The sequence below is a fragment of the Nelusetta ayraudi genome, unplaced genomic scaffold (assembly GCF_046127955.1).
Source record: "Nelusetta ayraudi isolate G7.1 ecotype Tasmania unplaced genomic scaffold, CSIRO-AGI_Nayr_v1 ptg000018l, whole genome shotgun sequence".
Classification (NCBI taxonomy): domain Eukaryota; kingdom Metazoa; phylum Chordata; class Actinopteri; order Tetraodontiformes; family Monacanthidae; genus Nelusetta; species Nelusetta ayraudi.
This window is the reverse complement of record NW_027466068.1, coordinates 3,634,339-3,657,500: the sequence shown is the minus strand read 5'-3', so window position 1 is coordinate 3,657,500 and position 23,162 is coordinate 3,634,339. Positions and strand designations below refer to the sequence as shown.

General features: G+C 44.7%; 2 protein-coding genes across 3 annotated transcripts in view; both read right to left on the bottom strand.

Moving 5' to 3' along the window:
- The window catches only part of mlxip (MLX interacting protein), an 18,744-nt gene extending 3,504 nt beyond the window's left edge, over window positions 1–15,240 (bottom strand). The window contains exons 1-15 of one of the 2 annotated variants that reach the window (XM_076025896.1): window positions 14,590–15,240; window positions 10,756–10,862; window positions 10,181–10,266; window positions 9,947–10,036; window positions 9,640–9,685; window positions 8,526–8,699; window positions 7,735–7,824; window positions 7,414–7,508; window positions 5,271–5,751; window positions 2,275–2,378; window positions 2,083–2,194; window positions 1,557–1,669; window positions 1,375–1,482; window positions 1,110–1,237; window positions 893–1,013 (exon numbers count right to left, since the gene is read on the bottom strand). In XM_076025896.1, the coding sequence (XP_075882011.1) occupies window positions 893–1,013; window positions 1,110–1,237; window positions 1,375–1,482; window positions 1,557–1,669; window positions 2,083–2,194; window positions 2,275–2,378; window positions 5,271–5,751; window positions 7,414–7,508; window positions 7,735–7,824; window positions 8,526–8,699; window positions 9,640–9,685; window positions 9,947–10,036; window positions 10,181–10,266; window positions 10,756–10,862; window positions 14,590–14,912 (2,178 nt within the window). In that variant the 5' untranslated portion in view covers window positions 14,913–15,240. Of the gene's footprint in view, window positions 1–892; window positions 1,014–1,109; window positions 1,238–1,374; window positions 1,483–1,556; window positions 1,670–2,082; window positions 2,195–2,274; window positions 2,379–5,270; window positions 5,752–7,413; window positions 7,509–7,734; window positions 7,825–8,525; window positions 8,779–9,639; window positions 9,686–9,946; window positions 10,037–10,180; window positions 10,267–10,755; window positions 10,863–14,589 lie in introns of both variants that reach the window. The other variant, XM_076025895.1, reaches the window with a different exon arrangement.
- A 573-nt stretch (window positions 15,241–15,813) lies between these two features.
- Window positions 15,814–22,989, bottom strand: cfap251 (cilia and flagella associated protein 251). The gene is made up of 20 exons (XM_076025894.1): window positions 22,627–22,989; window positions 22,390–22,530; window positions 22,149–22,258; window positions 21,839–21,947; window positions 21,615–21,695; window positions 21,437–21,514; window positions 21,313–21,354; window positions 20,970–21,220; window positions 20,702–20,878; window positions 20,376–20,623; window positions 20,133–20,281; window positions 19,812–19,976; window positions 19,514–19,698; window positions 19,305–19,419; window positions 18,284–18,447; window positions 18,112–18,202; window positions 16,747–16,890; window positions 16,428–16,656; window positions 16,158–16,289; window positions 15,814–16,065 (listed from the first exon to the last, which is right to left on the bottom strand). The coding sequence occupies exons 1-20, from the start codon at window positions 22,822–22,824 to the stop codon at window positions 15,962–15,964; spliced, it is 2,913 nt and encodes a 970-aa protein (XP_075882009.1). The 5' UTR covers window positions 22,825–22,989; the 3' UTR covers window positions 15,814–15,961.
- Window positions 22,990–23,162: the final 173 nt, after the last annotated feature.

Below are 23,162 nucleotides of genomic sequence, written 5' to 3'. Positions count from 1 at the left end.
TGTGGTCGGAGCCACGCAAGACCATCCTACTGGTGGAGCTCACAGTCCAATGGGAGGAGGTGGCATTGAGGACGCCAACGAACGGTAGAGAGTGCAGGGAGGCTGGCCACTACACGCCCAGTCGAAGTGGGATGTCGGGGCTTTGTTGGGTCATCAACTGCTCGCCTGCTCGGCGATATGAGATTTACAGGAGCAACGTGTCAGAAAGCCACCAAAGAACTGGCAGAGGAGGCAGAGGAAGGACAGCTCCTGGCAGCGGCCAAGAAGAAAGCACAGGAGTTGAGGGCCAAGTAACACCCAGAACATAGGTGTCAAACTCTGGCCTGTGGGCCAAATTTGGCCCGCAGTGTAATAATATTTGGCCAGCGAGGCAATACAAAATCAATGCTATCTGGTTTATCCTTTGTTACGCTATAAATATTTTTTCTCTTATTTTTATTTCTTTTTAATTCATATAATTTTCCTTCTCTTTGCACTATATTGTTGCTGCAATTATGCAAATTTCCCCAATGTGGGATTAATAAAAGCACTCTGTCCTATTTGTTATTTTCATATATTTGTTTCTACCTCTTTTTTCTTTATTATCAATTGTGTTAATTATGTGATGCTGCTGCACAAATGTTTGCTTTTGTTTATGCCAAACTATTGTGTTTTGTTGCCAGTTGCTCTCCCTGACCATCACCATGGTCCACCTTGGTGCTATTCTCCCTTTCACTTGCTGTCCCTCTCTCAGTCGACTCTCAGCCAGGATGATGTTAATAATCTCTATATTATTATGATAAAACCACCCAACTTGTTCCTGAACATGACATGTGTAAAAAGAATCCCGTGGTAGCGCCTGCAGCAGTGTGAAACGCAAACAGGACAGCTGGGCAGGTCTGGTGAAGGATACGATCCAGAACTTCCAGTTCTGCAGCGTCCGGCTCCTCACGTACTCGCTGAACTCCTGGTTGTGATCGAAGCGCTGCGGCCTGATGGGAACCCCGGTGGCGGGCAGCAGCTCCTGACACGAGCTGAGACACAGCGTCATGGTCAAGACAGAGACAAAAAACACATCACTCCAGCCACTGCCGAAGGTCTTTGGGTGGGTCGAATGACTCCAGCGCCACCTGATGGACGTGTTGAGCTCTTCAATCTCCTCCCGCAGCCGCTTCACCTCCTCCTGCACCTGCTGCCGCTCCGTCTGCAGCTTCCCGATGTGCTCCACCGTCTTCTGCAGCGTCACCGCGTTACTGGTCTGCAGAGAGAGGGAGAGAGAGAGAGAGAGAGAGAGAGAGAGAGAGAGAGAGAGAGAGAGCAGTGGTGTGAATCCAGCAGAAACACACAGCAGGTCAAGGAGGTCAAGGAGGTCAGCGGCCGGGAGGTGTCTCTCACGTTGGACTGTGACTTCAGGGTAGGAACCAGGCCGCAGAGAGTCTTGAAGCCGAACTTGATGTGTGTTCGTCTCTTCTGCTCAGCTGAGATGTGGGTCGTCCTGCGGCCCTGCGGAGACGCAGTCGCGCAGTCAGAGAGGGAAAACATGTCTTCTGATCAACATTCTTCTCCCGCAAACCAACCTGGTTCTGTTCATTCTTGACCAGCGTCGTCACCCCACCGATCAGCGACTGTGGGCTCGGGACTTGATCCAAACCACACGGAGACCCCTGTCCTGAACCAGGCTGACGGGGACCTGGCGGAGGAGAAGGAGGAGGGGGAGGAAAGGGGGAGGAGAAGGAAGAAGAAGAAGAAGGTGAAGAGGAAGAAGAAACGTCCACAGATGTATTGTAGGAGCTGGATACACGACTGGCAATATGGCGGCGCAGCCATTTTTCCCCTAGTGGCCACTAGAGACTAAATCATTTTCCCCATTAGATCGCAATACAAAATAAATCCCCAGAAAAAAGTTTGATATTCCCGACGTGACGTCACAGCTCTTTCCGATTGGCTGATGCGTCCTGGTGCATCATGGGAGAAACACAGGCACGACGGGAAATGCTACATCGTCATAAAAACTTTCTTTCAACTCCATTGAAATGAAACGGGAGCCATGTTGGATCCCGTGGGCGCGGTCACGTGGAAATCTCTGGGAGAGTGAGACCTCACCATCGCTGGCCGAGGACCTCTGGTGCTTGCGGCTGGAAGGGTAGGACTTCTCTTTGGGGACGATGGGCTTGGGGCTCTTTTGCGAGTGAGAGACGACGTGAAATCCAGACGGCTGGGTGAAAAAAAGAAAAAGATGTGTTCGACACACTTACACTGCAGCACGAACAAGAGCAACAACAATATAAAACGTACCCCTGCCAGATTAGGGGCGAGGACCACTCCCGTGGTGGGAACCACGTCAGCTTTCAAAGTTGCCGGTGTGACGATGACGGCGTTGGTGGGAGCAGCGAAAGGTGCTGAAAGAGGAAAGAACGACGGCGGTGAGACAGGAAAACATCCAAACATCCTGCGGCGGGGGGAAACCAGCTGTGTGTGCACTACTAGTGCTGGCTACTCTGACAAAGCCAACTTGCCTTTCTGTGGCTCTGGCTTTACGTGACACCAGGCCACAGGAAGCTGCTGCCCTACTCTGTAACACTGCAGTTGGTTTGTTTCTTTTCCCTCTACAATCACACGAGTGTGACATCTAGTTAGGGACATTTCTGGATGCCTCTTGGCTCCCCCGGCGCTTTAAGTCAGCAGACCAGTCAGCTGGGCTGCTGCAGATGAACCTCAACATTTGTACTAAATTTCTGATGACTGTTTATGACCTTGAACGACCTTCCCACAACGTTGTTGCTCTTTTTTTTTTTCTTTTTTTTTTTAACTTTATTTCCTGTTTTTTTCTTTTTTACTCTTCTTTCTTCCTATCTTTCAGAGATGATGCGTTGCTGGTAGGGTTGCACATCTCTCTGAGGGAAACCATTCAATATGCATCTGGATAAACAGGTTACCATTCCATTCAAAAACTGTATCCTTATTAGAGACGGATTCACTACGAATCGATTCGATAGAAATTGATTTGATGCTATGATAAATATTTGTTGTAGATATTTTATAAAACAAACTTTAATGTACTAATGTACTATGAAAGTAAAATATTGCCCAAATATCCCCAAGCATTGTGCCTTTATGGCACTTGCACAAACACACATACAAAACAGAACAACAAAATGAAATGTCGATGTATTTATTTATAAACATTGACCGAAAACAGGAAACAAAAGTGCAAAAGTCTCCTCACTGAGAGTCTACTGACTGCTGAGGGTTGAGGGTCTCCTCACTGAGAGTCTACTGACTGCTGAGGGTTGAGGGTCTCCTCACTGAGAGTCTACTGACTGCTGAGGGTTGAGGGTCTCCTCACTGAGAGTCTACTGACTGTGGGGTGGTGAGGGTCTCCTCACTGAGAGTCTACTGACTGTGGGGTGGTGAGGGTCTCCTCACTGAGAGTCTACTGACTGCTGAGGGTTGAGGGTCTCCTCACTGAGAGTTTACTGACTGCTGAGGGTTGAGGGTCTCCTCACTGAGTCTACTGACTGTGGGGTGGTGAGGGTCTCCTCACTGAGAGTTTACTGACTGTGGGGTGGTGAGGGTCTCCTCACTGAGAGTCTACTGACTGCTGAGGGTTGAGGGTCTCCTCACTGAGAGTCTACTGACTGTGGGGTGGTGAGGGTCTCCTCACTGAGGGGTGGTGAGGGTCTCCTCACTGAGAGTCTACTGACTGCTGAGGGTTGAGGGTCTCCTCACTGAGTTTACTGACTGCTGAGGGTTGAGGGTCTCCTCACTGAGAGTCTACTGACTGTGGGGTGGTGAGGGTCTCCTCACTGAGAGTCTACTGACTGTGGGGTGGTGAGGGTCTCCTCACTGAGAGTCTACTGACTGCTGAGGGTTGAGGGTCTCCTCACTGAGAGTCTACTGACTGCTGAGGGTTGTGAGGGTCTCCTCACTGAGAGTCTACTGACTGTGGGGTGGTGAGGGTCTCCTCACTGAGAGTCTACTGACTGTGGGGTGGTGAGGGTCTCCTCACTGAGGGGTGGTGAGGGTCTCCTCACTGAGAGTCTACTCACTGCTGAGGTTTGAGGGTCTCCTCACAGAGAGTCTACTGACTGCTGAGGGTTGAGGGTCTCCTCACAGAGAGTCTACTGACTGCAGCTGCTTGCGACTGCCACGCACAGCTCGAGGCTGTGAGTGCCTGTGACTACTTTGGGGCGGGGGAGGGGCTCATGGCAGCACCAGCTGCTCGCTGACAACATGAACTCCTGAGAAACGATACGTGCTTTCATGTCAGTCTCCAAAATACCAGAAAAGCCTCCAATAAAACCAAGAAAACTCGCTAGATTTGTCGCTAGTCGCTTTTGACAAAAAAAAGGGAGTTGAAAAGTCGGCAGATTTAGTGAGGCAGCTGCAGCATTTTGCGAACAGATTCAGGTGACGGTCTAGTGTTGTTTGAGAGACGCTGATGCGTGTGTGATGATTCATCTAGGAATTCATTGATAATTCAAATCGATTTATGAGGCTGCTACCAACGCAACCGTATCACTCACTTCCTGAACCGGATATCTGGTAGCATGGGTTTATCGTTTACAACCCTAGTTGCTGGTGGAGATAAGATTAATATTTTAAATTATTATTTCTTATTATTACTCTTTTTACCCTCCCCTTTTCCGGATTGCAACAAGTTTTTTTTATTGTGGTTTTGAGTGTATTGTTGTTTGATCAATATTCTAAAAATGTTGGTCCTGATGAAGTGACGGCAGAGCTTTAAGGGTCCAGCGTGTAGAATTTGGCCTGATTCACAATTTTTCTATTGGTGAAAGCTTAATATACTGCCCATAAATACATTAATAAAAGTGTATACTGGCCTTATGGGAATCACATGACTGAGAGTTCACTCACTGGCGTTTCCATTAAAAATGACCCCTTACTTTCCCTTTGGAATACTTAACATGCTGGGCTGAAGGTGAAATTGATATATTTTATGATATATGGTCTCTATTCTTCGATTATTTAGGACCTAGAGTGTCTAATGTTTGATAGAGGACACTTCCTAAACCATGGCGTGATGTTTGAATTTGTGAAAGTCCCTTGGTTGTCTGTATAAAAAAAATAAAATAAAAAAAATACACATATGAGTGTGTGCTATTGTATTATTTATTTATTTTACGATTGTTGTTTTTCTCTTCTTTTTCAGAACTTTGTGTGATATTTTTTGTATGTTTCTGAATGAAACCATACTCCTGAGACAGATTGTTCTGTGCTGTTTAAATGACCACGCAGATATGTTCCAAAAACAAAAATGATGGACAGACCTGTGATGAAGAGTTGGGGGGCGGGGGCGGGGGCGATCCTCTGAACGCTGCTGTTGGCGTTCTTGTTGGCGCTGGCAGAGGATGGGCGGAGGGGGCGTGGCATGGCGAAGGTCTGCTGCTGCTGCTGCGACACAGAGCCCTGGCTGAAGGTGGTGGTGGCCTGGCTGGCCGTGACGGTGGAGACGGCCGTGTGCGTGATAACCGACGGTGCCTCTGCTGCCGCCGCCGCGCTATCGGAGCCCACCACGTCCGGGCCTGTGAGGCACTGCGCCAGGGGGTCAGGGGCCACCAGCGCTGCTCCGCCGGCCGTCATCTGGCCCGGGTAGAGAGGGACGAAGTTTGACACGTAGGCAGCATTGCCGCTGCTGCCGCCACCGGTCAGGTCACTGGTCCGGTCACCGCTCAGGGTGGAGGGGAGGGACATGGTGCCCGACTGAGGCAGTGGGTTGGAGGCGAGTTGCATGGCTGACAACAACTGGACCTGGCAAGAATGACGACAACAACGATAACAACTTGCACTTACGTGCACTACTGGACATACTGTATTTGTATCGGACTTATTACCCACTACTTCCGTGCATTGCTCTGAATACCTCTGTGCACTCATGTACATACTGCAATCATCGAAATCATTGTGTATCACTAAATTCATATAAATCTCATCTGTACCCTTATATATTCTGTATTTAACTATGGCAATATATATGTTATTCAATTCATACTTGCACTTTATAGCAAGTTATTTATTAATTTGCACTATATGTATATATATATATATATACACAGTATCTATATGTATGTACCTATATAATATGTTATATAATATGTATACACTGTACTTTATTATATTTATATTTACTTATTTGATTCACTGCTAAGCACTTCTGGTTGGATGCTAACTGCATTTCATTGCTGTGTAATTGTGACATGTGCAATGACACTATTAACTTGAATCTGATTTAATGGAATCAAATCTAATCTAATCTAAACTAATCTAATCTGACCTGTGTTTCGTGAAAATGATCACGTAACATTGTGAAACTTTCACGAAATAATGAGATACTGAGCGGTTTTTTTTTTTTCTTCTAGTGTGGCAGCAATGTCCTTCCACACAATTGCAACAAGTGCAACGTTGTTCCACCTCAGCTGCTCTGCTCTCACTGCATCCCCCTTTGGGGCTGAGAAGCCAGCTCATCTTGCGGACAGACATTTAATGTTAATTTCGATCACCTGTGCTCCTCAGTATGAAGGGCGCCCAAGTGGTAACTAAACTCTGTTTCATCCCTTTTAGTTCAACTGCCATGCGGTAGTTGGTTTGACCTCGTTGATTTTGTTTGAATGTGATCATTTTGGTATTTCATTGACCCTGAGGACAATTTAAATTATTGTCACATGTAGGCAAATGACTGCTTGATTTACCTTAATTGACCTATATTTGACATCAACCTGACACGTTTTTTTATTTCACTCATCAGGACCATGCCTTTGAGAAAACATTAACTTGTATTTGAAGCAACCTGCTGCTTTGGACCCTTCCTCATTTAACTTTGAGCTCTATGTTGGTCAATTCTTCAGTTCTCAATACAGTCATTCAAAGTTCTACTTCTACAATCCACCAGCCAGTGCAGACAGATTGTATTCTATACACTTACTGTCAGTCACTGTCTCACACAACAGTATCACAACATGTACACAGTGTGGAGCCAGACTGGTCATTACACGATTACAATTGCTGATACCAGTACGCACAGCAGCGGCTACTTTCTGAGCTGAACTCGCCGAGCTGTGAAACACTGAAAAACTGAAGCTGATTGACGATATAACCTGGAGCTTCTTCTCAGCAAAACAAAAAGCAAAATAATGGAGACGGATTTTAAGACCTGGATTCTAACTTGATAACAAACGTTAATGTTAAGAAAACTGAAAGCAAACTAGTAGGCAGATTAAGTTTAGTAGCATTATGATGTTACAGACCCCCCTATACTCCCTCCTGGCTACCTTGTGTTACTCAATCAGGCGAAAGACGACGTGAAAAAACTACCTCTGACACTACTTTCCATTGGCAGGAAAATGCAATTACTCAGACAAGCACTGCTGGCGGCGGCAGCATGTTAGCGATCGTGTGCCTCGGGGTGGTGTTTACCTGTGACTGAGAGCTGTTGCTGGGCAGAGGGGAGACAGATGATGCAGTGGGGGAGACAGAGGGGAAGGTGGACTGACGGAGGCTGTGAAATAAGTCTGGAAAAAGAGTCGCTATGTTAGCTAGAGATTAGTAGTACAACCAAACTAAGCTGTCTATTATTATTTTTTAATTTATTGATTTATTTATTTTTGCGTTAGGCTAAGCAACTGCTGTGGCAGAGTTACGAGAACTTGTGTGCTTGATTTCAGTTACAGTGGAACACAATTAGTCTGAACGGTTCCCGCCTGCTACTTGGACTTCGGCGGGATGTTAGCGGCAAACCTTGCAGTGGGTCGAAGGAGTCCATGAAGTCCAGGTTGGGCTGCAGGGGGATGAGTCCTGGCTGGATCATGTCTGCGTTCCCTGCGTGAGCTGAGCACACAGGAAGAGGGAGGAAGACATCGCCCGTTAGCGGTCAGGGGCGGGAGGGGGTCGCCGAGCTCCAGGGCCAGCACCCGGCTGAGTGAGGTCAAGCTCCGGAGATTCATATTCGAATAAAACATTTATTTATATGTCAATATTATGTACATAACTTGTACATAACCTGTAAAATAATCACACTGTCCATATGATAAATATTTTTTTTTCTTTATTTCAATATTAATTAATTAATATAATTTTCCTTCTTTGGAAGTGTACCCGGAATGGGCAAACTTTTCGATTGGTGGGCCACAATGGGTTGTAAAATTTGACAGAGGGGCTGGAGCAGCAGCAGATGGATCAAGTGTTTTGGTGACTCACCTCATAGGAGAAAAAATATGTAACGGGATATATAGAAAACATGTGCTTTAATGTCAATTAAAAATTAACAAAAGCCTCACAACAATATGTGTCTTTGAAGCCCCACGGTATTTAGCTCTTTATTGAAATGACTCTTAAAACACTGAAAAAAAAATGGATGCTATTTTATGAATTACAAGTTCGGCGGGCCGGATTAAAAAGCTCAACGGGCCGCATATGGGCCCCGGGCCGTAATTTGCCCGTGCTTGCTCTATATTGTTGCTGTAATTATGCAAATTTCCCCAATGTGGGATTAATACAGGCTTCTATTCTATTCTATTCCCCACTCTCACCGATCTCCCTGGGGTTGGGCCAGCTGATGGGCTGGTGGGAGGCCAGCGTGGAGAAGAGCGTGTCCGAGAACTCCGACATCAGCACATCCATGTCAAAGAGCGCGTCCATCTCCATGGGCGCCTCTGTGTCGCCGCTGTGCTTGCGGGAGACGCGCCACGGCACCGACGCCGCCTCTTCATCCTGACAATGGGAGGAGACACGGAGCATGTCCGGAGAGAGTTCCCCAAACAGTAAGAGCTGCTCCGCCGGGCCCTTGGAAGATTCAAAATGCAAGCAAGCAGGCCGGTTACTGACACGGACACATGCAGCTCCCCCCACAGGCCAAAACACATTCTTACGCGCATGTGGTTAGAAGGTGTACCGATGAATGTGGGGGAAAAAAACAATAAAACATTTCAAGCAGCCAAAAGTTGTTTGTTTGCAAAAAAAATAAAATAAATGTCAAAGGTGTAATGGTGAAGTTAGAGGTACAGTGTGTACAATTCTGCCATCTAGTGGTCATATTTTAGATAGCAGCACTCTTTCGCTCAACCTGCCTCTCTCCCTCCATCTCTCTCCCAAGTTTGCCAGTGAACTACCTCGTCCACCTTCTTCTTCTACATTGGTTTATTTGAGGACGGCAGCGTTCAGCGTAAATACGAAACGCGCTGTCAGGCAGCTGGGGATTGTCCACACCAGGCCTTTATAGAAATATGGCAGCTAACTGGGATCTGATCTGTGTATATTCTTGTATATCAATAAGAACCTATCTATCTATCTTCTATTCTATTAAGACGAATTGGACAGCTGAGAACCTTCCCAGACATAAGAACCGTTGTATGGGTAGGAAAACCAAAGGACTTTTATTGTACAGCAAGCATACACTATAATAATACATTAAAGGGCACTATATTAAGGTTTTATCCAACCATCCATTTTCAGTACCCGCTTCTTCCTGAGCTCAGGGTCACGGGGGTCTGCTGGAGCCTATCCCAGCTGTCACAGGGCGAACAAATCAGGCTAAATTCTACACACTGGACCTTTGAAGCACACTGCCGTTCAGCGACAGGTGCTGATTGCGACGCTTGTGCTGATGCAGGCGGCATCGATTTGGTGATTTTCTGTGTTTTCCACTCACCTTCAGCAGGCTGGACAGGTCTTCGTCCTTGTGCTTCTGCAACTGTGGAACGACACAAATGAGCGCCGCAGCAGATAAACAACTCCTTCTCTCACTTCTTCTTCCCTTATTTTTTTAATACTATTTTAGATGTGTAAATCATATGTGCATATATTTTATTTATTTTTAATTCACCTTTTTAATTCTTCTCTTTGCACTGTGTATACTCTATCTAGGCACATTTCCCCAGTGTGGGGTCAATAAAGGCATTCTCATTCTTCTCATTTAATGCAAATTAAATGGAACGTTTCAACACGGCAGTACCCGCTTTTTGAAGTAGGTTCTCCACTTGTGGTACTCTCTGATGACTATTTCGATTCTTCTCTTCCAGCATTTGCCCTCGGTGCCGTTGACCTGCGGAGGAGACATGCAGTGACACAATGTCTACGACTGGGCGGCACAGATTTAACGGGAGAAGGTCATTGAACTGGGAGAAGGATGGCGCATCATTCCCTTTTTTTTGCGCGACATCATGATCCAGTTTCCTCCAACGTTTACCTCGGAGGAGCGATTGATGTCCGACTCTATGTTTCCGTCCAGGGGGGTCACAAAGTGGCACACGGGATTGGCTCTTTTTTCCACATCTGCGGGTCGAAAAAAACAAAAACGACCCACGTTCACGTCAACCTGACTTAGAAGAAATGACGTGGCTGGCACCTCCGTTGTTGTTGGTTAGAGAGCTACACGCCATGACCTGGTCAGACATTTTGGCTCGAGTGAGCCCATTTCCTTCCTCACCGGTTGAGGTTCTGTGTTGTCACTGATTTGGTAACAAAAGTGCAATGGGGTGTAATAAAAACAGGCGATGCAATATCAGCATCAGCATCATCGCCGCCGCCGCCATCGTCGTGGGTGTGCTTTAGACTTTAGGCAGAACGGCTGCAGTTTACAGTCTATTGTTTATTGACTGGCTCAGGAAGCTGGTCCTGCTGTGGACACACACACACAGAGCATGGCCTTGACAAGGACATGCTGAATATTTATCCTGAGGAGGAAACAACTTGTAGGTCTGAAGGTCTCTGTCCGCACACGCTCTGCCGCAGTCAAGCGGCAGAGCGTGAAGGGATGCTTACACTGCATGTACCAGGCCCTCCAGATGGCGTTGTTGAGGCGGATCTTGTCTCTCCAGAGCAGCTTCAGACCTTTGAAGTTCTTCCACTTGGGAGAGACCAGCTTCCCGCTGAAAGGCAAGACAAACCCATCAGCAACGCACGAGCAGGTACGCGGGTCAGTCGACAGCAACAGTTCAGAATTTTGACTTCAATATTGTTATTATTATTATATATCGTTAGTACTGGAATGCAAGTACTCGCACTCTACTCCTTCTGTAAAAAAAAAAAAAGTGGTATGGGTGCAATCATTTAGCGAAAAGTAAAAAAAAAAAAATAGATAGCAACACACACACTCTCAAGAATGTTGATTAGATTAGATTAGATTGAACTTTATTGATCCCAAATTGGGAAACTACACTGTTGCAGCAGTCAAAAAAAACAATACAAAAAGTGAAAATAAAAATAAACTATACAATAGCTACACTTTACAGTTAAGAGTGGTTAAACTATACAGTAGTTACAAGACATCCAATAAAATATGCAAAAAAAATCCAATCGATCAATGTCCAACAAACACCAGGGGGCAGATGTGCAAACAGCCAAAGACAGTAGATAAGCCAGGCTTTATAAACCATTTGTGCATTAAAGAGGCATTAAAGAGGTGCGAGGCCCAGGCAATTCTATCCAAAAAAAGAAAAGAAAAAAGTCCCGCAACGCTCCAGCCTCCATCTCAAAATGTTTCATAATACCACTGATATGTATCATGGACCAAGCACAGACGCGTTTCGGACAAGTCTTCGTCAGCGAGACAAGTCCAATGCACGCTCAAGGCCTGGCGGAGCGCTAGTGCTGCAAACAGCGGGCTAAACGCAGCGCTTCCTTACATATCTAACGGATCCAGACTTTCCACCCCCGGGTGGACGACCGGCCTTCTGCCACACGGAGGAAAGTGTGCAGTTATCTCACGCCTGGCTGAAGCTCCAACTGTGAGTTGCAATAACAAGAAGCAGCAGTGACGTTTCCTGCCCCTCTGCCACCTCAGAAGACCTGCTGAGTCACAGCAGCAGCAGTAAGACTGTCACTGGGGACGGCAGCGCCAGGGCTTCATTGATTTATTAATGTCACATGCCAAAGAACCAACATGAGCCGCGTGTCACGTTATTTATTTATTCTTTCAGTTCCATTTCTTACGCCACTGTTTTTCAACCTTTTTGGAGCCACAACACATTTTTTACATTGAAAAAAATCCCATGGCACACCACCAACCAGAAAAATGACTTTTTAGCCTCATAATGACATATACAGTAAAGTCTATTAATGTATTTATACTCACTCAGTATTTGGGCCTGTTTAGGTGCACAGAAAGCTGATATCCTGTGAGGAACACTGGCTCACATTCCCATTAAAGCACAGTCGCTCCACAATGCAATGTCATTATTTTTATCTAGACCACTGAAATGAAATTGGATCACTTTTCACAGCACACCTGACATTGTGTCACAGAACAGTGCCTTATACGCTACGTGGCACTGTTTTAACTTCCCATGCTTAACATAGTCGCACGCCAAGACACCAGAACCGACTGGCTGGGAAAAATACATGAATAAATCAACGGGGGGTGAGGGTGAGGGGTGGGGGGTGGGGGTGGGGGGGGGGGAGCAGGAGTCCGTGGAGACCGAGCTGAGGTCAGGACGCCGGCCCGGAGCGTCTCGACGCGGCGCCGAGATGACAACAACGAGGACGCGCACCCTTCTTCATGAATGGTCAGACAGTAACTGGCAGACGTGCTCCCCGGGTCTATTTATAAGGCTGCAGTTGGTGTCGTTTGCAGTGTGAGAGGGAATCCTCGGAGCAGCTGGCTACTGACCAGCGCTACAGTCACACTCAGACATGGCAAAACAAGCGCAGCAGCTTTTCTTTTCTTCTTTAATCTGCACCAGCATCTGAGATGCAGAAACAGGTTGTGATAAAAAAACAAAACAAAAACAAGGTTGTTTTATCGTTGTGATAAAACAACCTTGTTTTTTTGTTTTTTTTGTTTTTTTTGTGTTTTTTTTTCTTTAATACGCAATGTAATATCATTGAGCTACGCACAGGCACTACTTTTTTTTTCTCCACCATTTTAACCTTACATCACACCTTGACGATACGGCTGAGCACACATCTCACCTATCCAATGAAATATCAGCTTCATTCCGTCCAGGTGTTGTGGGTTTGAGTTGGTTTGAAGGCTCTTACACAAGCCACCGGTGTTTTGAAACTGATGTGGCAGATTTAGCTTCAATGTCAATCTTCACTGAAAACAATTAGGATTTTAAGACACATCTTCTTACACAGCAACCTCGTGGGAAGAGGAGGAGGAGGAGCTCCACCTCACTTCATATCTTTTCCTATCACTCTCCTTCAGCCACTGCAGGGCCACTCTGATAAATACAAACTAGAGAACAGCGCTGGAAGTCACTGACTTGTCTTACATACTTTTTATTACTTTTATATGACAGATTACTCCCTCCCCTCAACCCCAAGCCCACATTTATACAAACACTGGAGCAATTGTGAGGGTCACTATCACTTTCGGGAACAATATAAGAACAAAGCAGGAAATGAAATCCAGCAGATGTTTGTCAGCTCAATCCTTTTTCTTTTTTTTTTTACTTGCTCAGAAAAGAGCATATGTTCACAGTGCACAGTTCTTGAATGCTCTCCAAATGGAATAAACCTCTTATGTCATCAAAACAATGACATCAGGTTTGTGTGGTAAATAATTATACAAGTGCAAGTCACGGACGTTAGAGAGATTACAACGAGTTCCAGGTCACCAAGAAAAAACGTCAGCCCTGATGAAAACGCCAAGAAAGTGACTTTGACTTTTTAGCGAGATGTCAGATGAGACGGAATGCTTCCATATAATCACAAAGTAAAGTGATGATTAGTGCATGATTAAAAGAAACTCAAGTATTTAAGCATATACACAAGCTGCATTTAAAAAAACAAAAAAACAAAACAAGTTAATGCTAGTTTACAACCTTTGAGTATAATTTATGGTTACAACTTACCAAAGTTGATAAGTGACTATCCTGAATAAAGTCTATAGTGATTGGAAACATTTTTCCCGGCATTTTTTTTTTTTTTTTTTCGTAAAAGAAGAGCAGCCGTGCTCTAACACTTCACAGACGATCCAATTCAAAGATCCATGTCAAGTGAGAAACACATTCGACATGTTTGATTGCAGTTAAGTTGTTCTCCAGTGTGAGAAATGAGTAAATACTGTAACTGTGTAATGCTGTGTGCTGTAAAATGACTTTTCCAAATCCCAAAAGGGCCGCAATACAATCAAACCCTGTGTTCAGGCTTCATGCAGTGCTCTAATGTTGGCACTGGACCTGGAGTGAGGAGGGGAGCTGCAGGAGCGCAGCAAATGAGAGGGGTGAGTGAGAGACTTGACGTCGAGAAGAAAATGATGCAAAAATAGAGAGATTCGAAAAACAGTTTTTGTTTTCATGTCTGATATTCACACTTTGGTCTATCGGGCCACTGTGGATGAACACCACGGGACTTTTAACTACAATAAACCAGAATCAACTTCCACTTTCTTGTGGGTTATATCTCTTCCATCGAGCGCTTCTGTGACAGACAGACTTGCTGTACCTCACATCCATGTCATGAAGCTCATCTTGGAAAAGTGCACAACTTCCATCCAACACTCGTGATTGACTGCAACTTGGTGCTGCTACCCCTCTGCCCTCCCCCCCAACGCACAGCGGCTGGCAACAGGGTGTGTGTGTGTGTGTGTGTGTGTGTGTGTGTGTGTGTGTGTGTGTGTGTGTGTGTGTGTGTGTGTGTAGCATCGTTTACCTGTAAGCAAGGGTCATGCACTCGAACAGCTTGGTGAGCGAGGCGTCGATGGACAGGTGGCAGGTGCTGGCCTTGCCGAAGTGATATGTCTGGCACGTCTGCATGTTGACGGTGTCGAAGTCGTAGCCCTTCTTCGGCGGGTGCTCGATGTGGGGCGACGACACCATGAAGTGGCCGCTGTGGATGATCTGCGACTCGACGCCGTCGGACCTGCGCAGCGCCAGGTTGCCCTCCTCGGCGTCCGAGTCGTCGTCCTGCTCCTGCTTGATGATGGCCGGCGGCCGGCGGTATCCCTGCCGCAGATACGTCCCTCCGCTGGCCATGTCCGCCGGGGTTCCAGACAAATAGCTAACGTTAGCCGGCCAGCTAGGACAATAACAGTCGTACAAGTTTTACAGTCTGCCCGCGACGCTCGTGAACCGCAGTCAAGGCTTTGGCCGATCAGAGTTTGTCAACTTTTGGTCGTAAAGTTAAAATCCATATCTCGCTCATTTTGTTTTTGTTTTTCTTTTTTTTTTCTTTTTTTTTTTTTTAGCGCTTATACCTCATCGTTGTTTGTCTAAAAGTTGACTTGTTTTCTAGTTGGGACAGTTGACGTAAGTACAACTAGCGAGGAGCAGCTGACAAAAAAACTGCATGCAGGAAGTTCCTGTGTCTTAGCGCCCCTGATTGGCCAAAATTCAGAGCCACACCCGCCTATGACGTCAAACTGAATCGGACAGACGCGAAGAAATCGCATAAATAGGAGCAGTTCAAGGGTTGTGTCGTCTTTTAGCAAAACTGTTCATTATGTCAATTAATCGTAGTGGTCAAGGCACGATTCAAACAACTACGTCACAAACTACTCAACTATGGGAAACACTTAAACACTAGTACTAGTAATAAATTAGTAGCCTACTAGTCGTAGTGGTCGCAATAAGAATTTGATAATCATGTTAGCTTTATAGACCTGCAAAACAGGCCTTTAAAAAGTACAATTTGTGAGGAGGAAGTAGTGCGTGTTATCAAGACTTAAAAAGGGGGAAAGTAATGAGCAAAAAGTATTTTTTTTAAATCTTCATTTGAAAACGTCTGTGGCTGCATATTAAAGCTCAAAGCTGAAACTTTACAAATTAATTTGCAATGAGTAAGTTAAAAATATATTTTTTTTATTGCAATTTATTCAGTTCATCAGTTTTATGTTCACCCAACATTGTCTGTGATTTGAGGTAATGGCTGGGCAAAATTTGTTAATCGTCTTCAGTTTTCCTTATTCTTCCAATTAATTTAAAAATACAAACATTTCAAGGTCCCCCCCCCCCTTTCCCCACCCAGAAATATGTGATTTTGTGTTTGCTGGAATTGCGGTTTGTTTTGTTCTTTCCCGCATCAGTTAGGAAGCGATAGAAGATGGGAAGCCGAGGATGTCACATGTAAATGTCTCCAGACTGATCTCCTCTGGAATCACACACTCCAGCGTCGGTTCTGAATCCTCACCTACACAAGACACATCCAAAACAAAAGATGTTGTCACCAAGTTGATGTATTTCTGTGCCCTGCTCGTGATAGAGTTTTCCTTTACTACATACTCCCAGATTGAAATTCCTCTCTCTTAGAAAGTTTCCCTTCTTCCCCTTCTTCCTCTTCTTCTTCTTCTTCTTCATCGAGTCCTAAAAGTGTTGTGAAACACTCTGCCACTTCTTCCTCTGTCATGTTTTCCCCTGCCAAAGATCATACCGGTAAAGAAGTTTTAAAAATCAAACAAACAAAAAACAACATATGTAAGCATGAGTATATTTTGGTGTATATCACATGCACAAAATCACTTCAACAGAAGAACTTGTGATTTTCTGACGCACCCCGATCCCGCACAAACTCAAGCAGCTCGTGTCTCTGCAGGACACGCTGTCCGTCGCTGTCACTGTCTCCGAGCACGCGAAAAGCTTGAGCGAACTCGTCACTGGAGATGCCAAAGGCTGGTCTGTGGTTAACATATAGCTTGATAAAGCCCTCCAAATCAATTTTGGTGATGTAGTTTCCCGTCTCTGCATATTTGCTGTACTTGACCTCATTAGTCATATCTTCAATCTGTCCAAAAATAGATTTAAAACTGTTTTTTGTTTGTAATAATAACATAATCAGCTTTAATGAATTGCACTTAAATTAAACAAATCAAACCTCTCGTTCTGTAGGGAAGAAAGCCAAAGCCCTCATTAGCGGAGGAACCTCTGTGAGGGGGATTTCTGTGGAGATTTGCCGTCTCTCCATGGCATCAATGCCTTGGTGGTGTATTTGGCAGTAAAAGAAAAAGTCCTCCATCTCCTAAAAAAACAAACAAAAAAAAACCTGAAAAGTTTAGATCGCTGACTCCCAGGGATACTTAACCATAAAGAAGAAAGAAAAAGCATTATCGCTGTATATAAAGCACAGAAACAGGCTACAAGATTGCATGATAAATCTTTCATTTCCATCTCTGTACATCACCATGCATTGTTTTAAAAACAGCTACCATATATTTACAAAACTTCTGCTTTACTGGTGTTTATTGTCTCATGACTTCCTGTTTCAGTTGTGAAACCCTGTTCCCTCATGTGTCAGCCAGCTGGCCCTTCCCTTGTGCGTTTCTGATCATCTCTGATTTGTCTTCCCCGCCCTGATTGTTTTCACCTTGTGTATATGTAGTCTGCATCTCTCTTCGCCCTGTGCCAGTTCATCTTGTCACTCACTGTAATTCAGGTGTTGAATCTTTGCTTTGTCAACAGGTTTTTGGTTTATACTTTGTGCCTGTTGAATTATTTCTTCTTCGGAGTGATTTTTGTTTATGACTTTTTGCAGTGTGCGAAATACCCGTCAATATTCAAGGGGGTCCCCATCCTCCTGATTGTTACTCAATAGCAATCTAAATACCCTTAACATGCTGCATGCACATTTCAAAAAAATTGAAAACTAGACAGGGTGATCTTAAAAACATTTTTGTGACCATTAGTAACAACAGCTTTTTGAAAAAATATGAAACACCCTTACATTTTGCTTTGCAGCTTTCAGGGGATTTCATGGGTAAATTAGAGGGGTCCACCCTATTTTGCAAAATGACTTATTGCTCATGTTTTTCCTCTTCGGAGAGATTTTTGTTTGTACTTTCATCAATTGGGGTGTTTCATAGTTTGTTTTTTTTACCTCATGAGAGTGATTTCTTTCTTTGTTTGGACATTTATATATAAATACTAATTTGAAACTTTGTTTTTTAAGTCATGCTTTTGGGTTCAGCCATTGTCCAGTCCTGACACTAAAATAGAGAGAGAGGTATCGCCAAAAAGAAATGTAAAGGATCAAACAGGAAACAATTGTTCTGGTGGTGATTTGGTGTTTGTGGTTTGATGGATCATTCCATACACAAGAGCACAAACACTAATAACATTCTCATGCAGGCCACGAGCCCTTTTAACTCTTGCCCACAGGACAGAGGATAGAAGGGGCCAATGGGTTGCAAGCGACCTTGGTGAAGGATGGAATGACTGGTCTCGAGATGGACATTGCACTCACCCTGTAGAACTTCCCCTCTCTTCCTCCCTCCAGCAGCGAGTAGAAAGGCAGCATGTCTTCTCCGCCCAGTGCGGACGCTGCCTCCAGAGCACTGCGGCCACAAAGAGAGAGGATGAGCGCCACGTGATTCTTCTCATGCAACAAAAGTAAAGTACCCCCGGGGCCCTCATACGTTAAATTAGTCTCCCACGACAGGACGGTGCAGTCCGATTCTCCCGCGGTGAAAACAAAGCGGCCGTCGTGGGAACAGGCAAAAGCTGAGACGCCTGCCGGGTGGCAGACCAGGGCATTGGACTTGAAGGGATTCCCGTCCAGAGGAAGAATCTGGAGACCCACCTGCAAACAGTGTTGGCGCTTATATCTATTGTAGTTTATTTGTTTTGCACATTTCAGACATAATGCAATTCAAAGTGCTTCACATTTTAAAAGCAAGATAAAATGATTTGAAAGAAAAGATTAAAACACCATTAAAACCAATTTGTAAAAGCAACAGTGCAATTTAACAAAAGATTAACATTACAGCTGAAAGTAAAAATATCATTTGAAAATAAATAAAAACACCACAACAAACATAAAAGATATAGTAGGAAAATAATCGTTACTGTGCAGTGCAAGACACAGATTGCAGCCCTAAAAATGATTTAATAAAATGCAGTAAGAAATAGTCTAGATTTAAAGGAGCGGAGAGTTGGAGCAGATCTACAGGTTTCGGGGAGTTTGTTCCAGATATGGGGAGCAAAAAAACTAGAAGCTGCTTCTCCATGTTTAATTTTCACTCTTGAGACAGAAAGCAGACCTGAACCTGACGACTTGAGAGGACTGGATGGTTCATAACGAAGCAGCAGACCAGAAATGCATTTTGGTCCGAAACCATTCAGTGCTTTAGAAACCAACAGCAGTATTTTCCAAATCATTTCTCTGGCAAATAGGAAGCCAATGTAAAGACCTCAGAACTGGAGTGATGTGATCTACTTTTCTGGTCCTAGTGAGGATACGGGGCAGCAGCGCTCTGGATCAGCTGCAGCTGTCTGATGGATTTTTTTTTAGGGAGACCTGCATGGACACTGTTAAGTGTTTAGAGTAGTCCAGTCTATGCATTATGGTCATCTCTTGTGGGACGTTTGGTTTTGGTCAGCAGTTTTATTCAGCTGATCAAGTGCAGAAGCTTCAATGATCTCAGAGCCAGCACTGACCTTGTCTTTGATGATGAACGCCATGCAACGGAAGTTTGCCTTCACGTCTTCAGTAGCAGGCAGGATAAAAACTTTCTTGATGGGAGAACCGTATGTTGGGCCGAGCACCGTCTTTCTGTTTTTTGGTGAAAAACACACATTTGCTATTTCTCCGTTCAAGCCTGACGTGATGTATGAGATGTACAGCCCCTGGGGGCTATTTCACTGACCTGCACATCTTGGTGGTGCTGTTGAAGAGTTTTATCTTGTACTGATCAGAGGCAACAAGGAGGAACTGCTCTGAGGTGGTCGACGGGTACCAAGCCATGCACATCGGCACTGCACTCTGCTCCACACGTTCCGTGCTCAGAATGAGAAGTTCGTTCGCGGTGCTGTTTTCCAAATCATACTCCACCTTTTAAAAGAAAAAAGTGCAAAACATCTGGCTTTAAAAAAAGAAAGAAAAAGAATGAGGATATGAAACGCAGAACTCGTCACAACTAAAAAAAACAGACAAACTAGACTGACCAGCCAACGGTCCATTCCCAGAGAGAGCAGCCGGGGTAGGCTGCTGTCCGGATGAAGCCCGAAAAGAAGGTCTTTGATGGGCTTGTAGTGGGAGTGGTACCTGCCAATAAGTGCCCAAGAACTTTCCTTCTTCCAGCGAAACACCGTCACAGCTTTTCCAGCATCCTGACGGCAGTTCATAGGTAAAGGTTATTGAACAAAGCCTGAACTTCTAAATTTCCACCACAAATGCATATGTAAGGAATCTGTTGCCTCGCCTTTGCACAGCAACCAGGCCATTAGGATTTATTGCCATCGACCAAAAAAATTCAGTTTGCCTACCGCAGTGGCGAGATACATGGAGTCGTCAGAGAAAGAAATGAGATGGATGCTGTCCTGGGTGCACCGGAGAGACTGTAATGTTTCAGTTTGTCCACTGAAATCCAGGATGTGAACGGTCCCAGTGTCTGTGCCCACTGCCAGCAGTAGTCCTGCCCAGAGAGACACAGTGGGACATTACGTTGTCACAGAGTACCATGTGTGTCAAGTTTGTGTATCCAGTCAGAGGTCACTACCACCGCCTACCTCGGGGGTCAAACGTGAGGCATTTTATGTTCTTCTCAGTCACAAACAGTTTGTTGTAAAGGAGCACTTTGTCATTGTAGTCCCAGAGTTTCAACCCCCCCATTTCGTTGGCAATGGCCACAATAGGTTTTTGAGGATGGCAGGTGACTGCATGAAGAGGCTCGCAGTCCTTGTATAGAAGAATTTGTGCAGTGCCTTTCTGGACATTCACATGTACAAATGACCTGATGGTGGACACCACAATGTTTCTGGAGGAGAACAAGTTGCAGAGGTCAGCTCGGTTTACATTACCAGATTAGAGTCACATGATAGATCTTGTTTACAACCTGATGACTAGAGGCTCTGTCTTCAGATTGCAGCCCCCCAGGAAGCCCTTGGTGCACTCTTTGGAAAACGACATGGACACAATAGGGTCCAGCTTGAAATCAATGTACCTCATGAGATACCTGAAGTCTTCATCATAAAACGTGATGTTGCCCCGAGTGTCACCAGTTATGATGAGGCTGTGGGATCAAATAAAGAGGGATGAGAGACATAAAATATCTCAACTCCAATTGGAAAAAACTTAAGATGTTGGTTTCTATCTAAGATTACCTGTCAGTTGTGGCTATACAAGTGATGTTAATTTTCTGCAAGGAAATGATCTTGAATATCTCTTTGTGAAGGCTTTGGTCTGCAGCCAGGAATGGAGTGATGTCCCAGACCAGGATGTTCCCAGCTGTGGTCACTGTTAGGATGTGAGGGTTTCTGCAGTGAAACACAGACTGGCTGAGTGACATGTCAGCCATGTTGGGATTCATGAAGGTGTCAGGAATTTTGAATCGTCCCGGAGTTTCACGGCTGTACTGTGGAAAGGAATGACATCAAATACATAGATCAATCAAATCACTGGCAGGAGCGTGTTTAAATTTTAAATCCCATCGTCGAAAGGTCCTACCTTCTTGAGCTTCATGGCAAAATATTGTAGTGTTCCCAGTGCCTTAAAACAACAACAACAACCCACAAGTTAATAAGTGCATAAGTCACTATTAAATAAATCTATTCAAAGAAACTGGACTCACTCTGGTGTAAAATATTACATTTGTGTTGCTCCTGCTGAGCAGCTGGGTGCTATCAGCAGGATTAAACAGGATGCAGTCCTGAAAATCATTCCAACGTTTTAACATGCAACTGCCTGGGGTGAATTCTCTTCAATCTTAAATCGCATATACATTTTACAAGCAGTCAAAGATCACTTACTTGAAAGCCACATTTGGAAGTTAGCTCAACACGCCACAAAGGCTCTTCTGTTTGGCTTGTCCAGTCCCAGATACACACACTCTGTGTAAGTGATGAATTCATTTAAAAAAAAAAAAAAAAAGAAAAACAGTACAGAAAATGTAAATTCCACCCCTATGCGCATTTAGTTTCATACTATTACATCTTAACTCAAAGAGCAGTTTAAAACATCCTCCTGTACTCACTTGAACCTCCTCTGCACTGAGCGTAACCAGATGTTTGGCGTCGGTTGAGAAGGCCATGGCTGTGACACCCCTCTTAGGGTGGCAGTTGAACAGTGTGTTCACAGGAATGCTGCAATCATTTTCATGCATGTTGAAACAATCATAAGCATATTATTATTATTATTATTATTATTATCATTATTATTATTATTATTATTATTATTATTAGTAGTAGTAGTAGTAGTAGTAGTAGTAGTAGTAGTCGTAGTCGTAGTCGTAGTAGTAGTAGTGGTAATAGTAGTATAAATTAAGAGTATGAATTCACACATACCCAGAGTAGGAGTCCCACACAATCACTGTATTATTTGGGCCCTGGTCTGCTGTTGCAATCCAGCGCCTGTTGTCACTGGCACAGGTGCACGTGATGTTGTGACGGTGACCCTGAGATGATGGAGAACACAGTAAGATGTTGAAACACACGATGCACTTTTTTTTCTTCTTTTTTTTTTAAAAGGGAAGATGTTTTCATATAAAATATGACTTGTTATCTTATCTTAGAGGTGACAGTTTACCTGAAGCGTGTGCTGGGAGTTTGAGGTGTGATTGTATACTATGCCAACATGAGCCCCAGCATACAGGACCACCAGCTGGTGTTGGTCTTGTAGGCTGAAGGCAGGAAGAGTGGGATTCATCCCAAATACCCATTCTAAGGACTGTGGAAGATTCAAGTCGTTAGTGCTGAAGTGAATTAGAAGGTCAGACATGCTGCTGGCTGCATGCTACACGCCTTTCACCCTGCTGTTACTCACCAGCGAGTGTGTTCTTGTATCTTTGGCAGCTTCCTGGAAAAGCGTGTCACTAGTCGCGGTGTAGACCTGTGACCGCTGTCTGGTCGTGACGTCGGTTCCTCCCGTATCAACCGCGGCCTCCTCGAACTCCTTCTCATCCACAATACCTTCGCTCTCTGAGTTGACGTCCTCGAACTCTTTATCATCGACTTCTTCCATGACGCAACGTGACCTTTTTCTTTTTCTTTTTTTTTTTACCCTAAAGACGGGATCTTGTGAGTGGAGGTCAAAGCAGCGTCACTCGCGTCTCTTCCGTCGAAACACCGTCATCTACACTTTGAGTGCCCGCGTAAGCCTACCGTTACGGTAAATTAATAGCCGTTCCATTCTAATGATTTATTTGTTTTTATCGATAGAAGTGGTGAATGAGTGTGACAAACGGCGCAAAGGGAGAGAGTATCCATCCGCCCACCCATTCCTAATATCAATTATATGTAAACTATACGAACTTAAACTAAAACGCCTCTGTTGTTTTTGTTTTTCAAGATGAATCACCA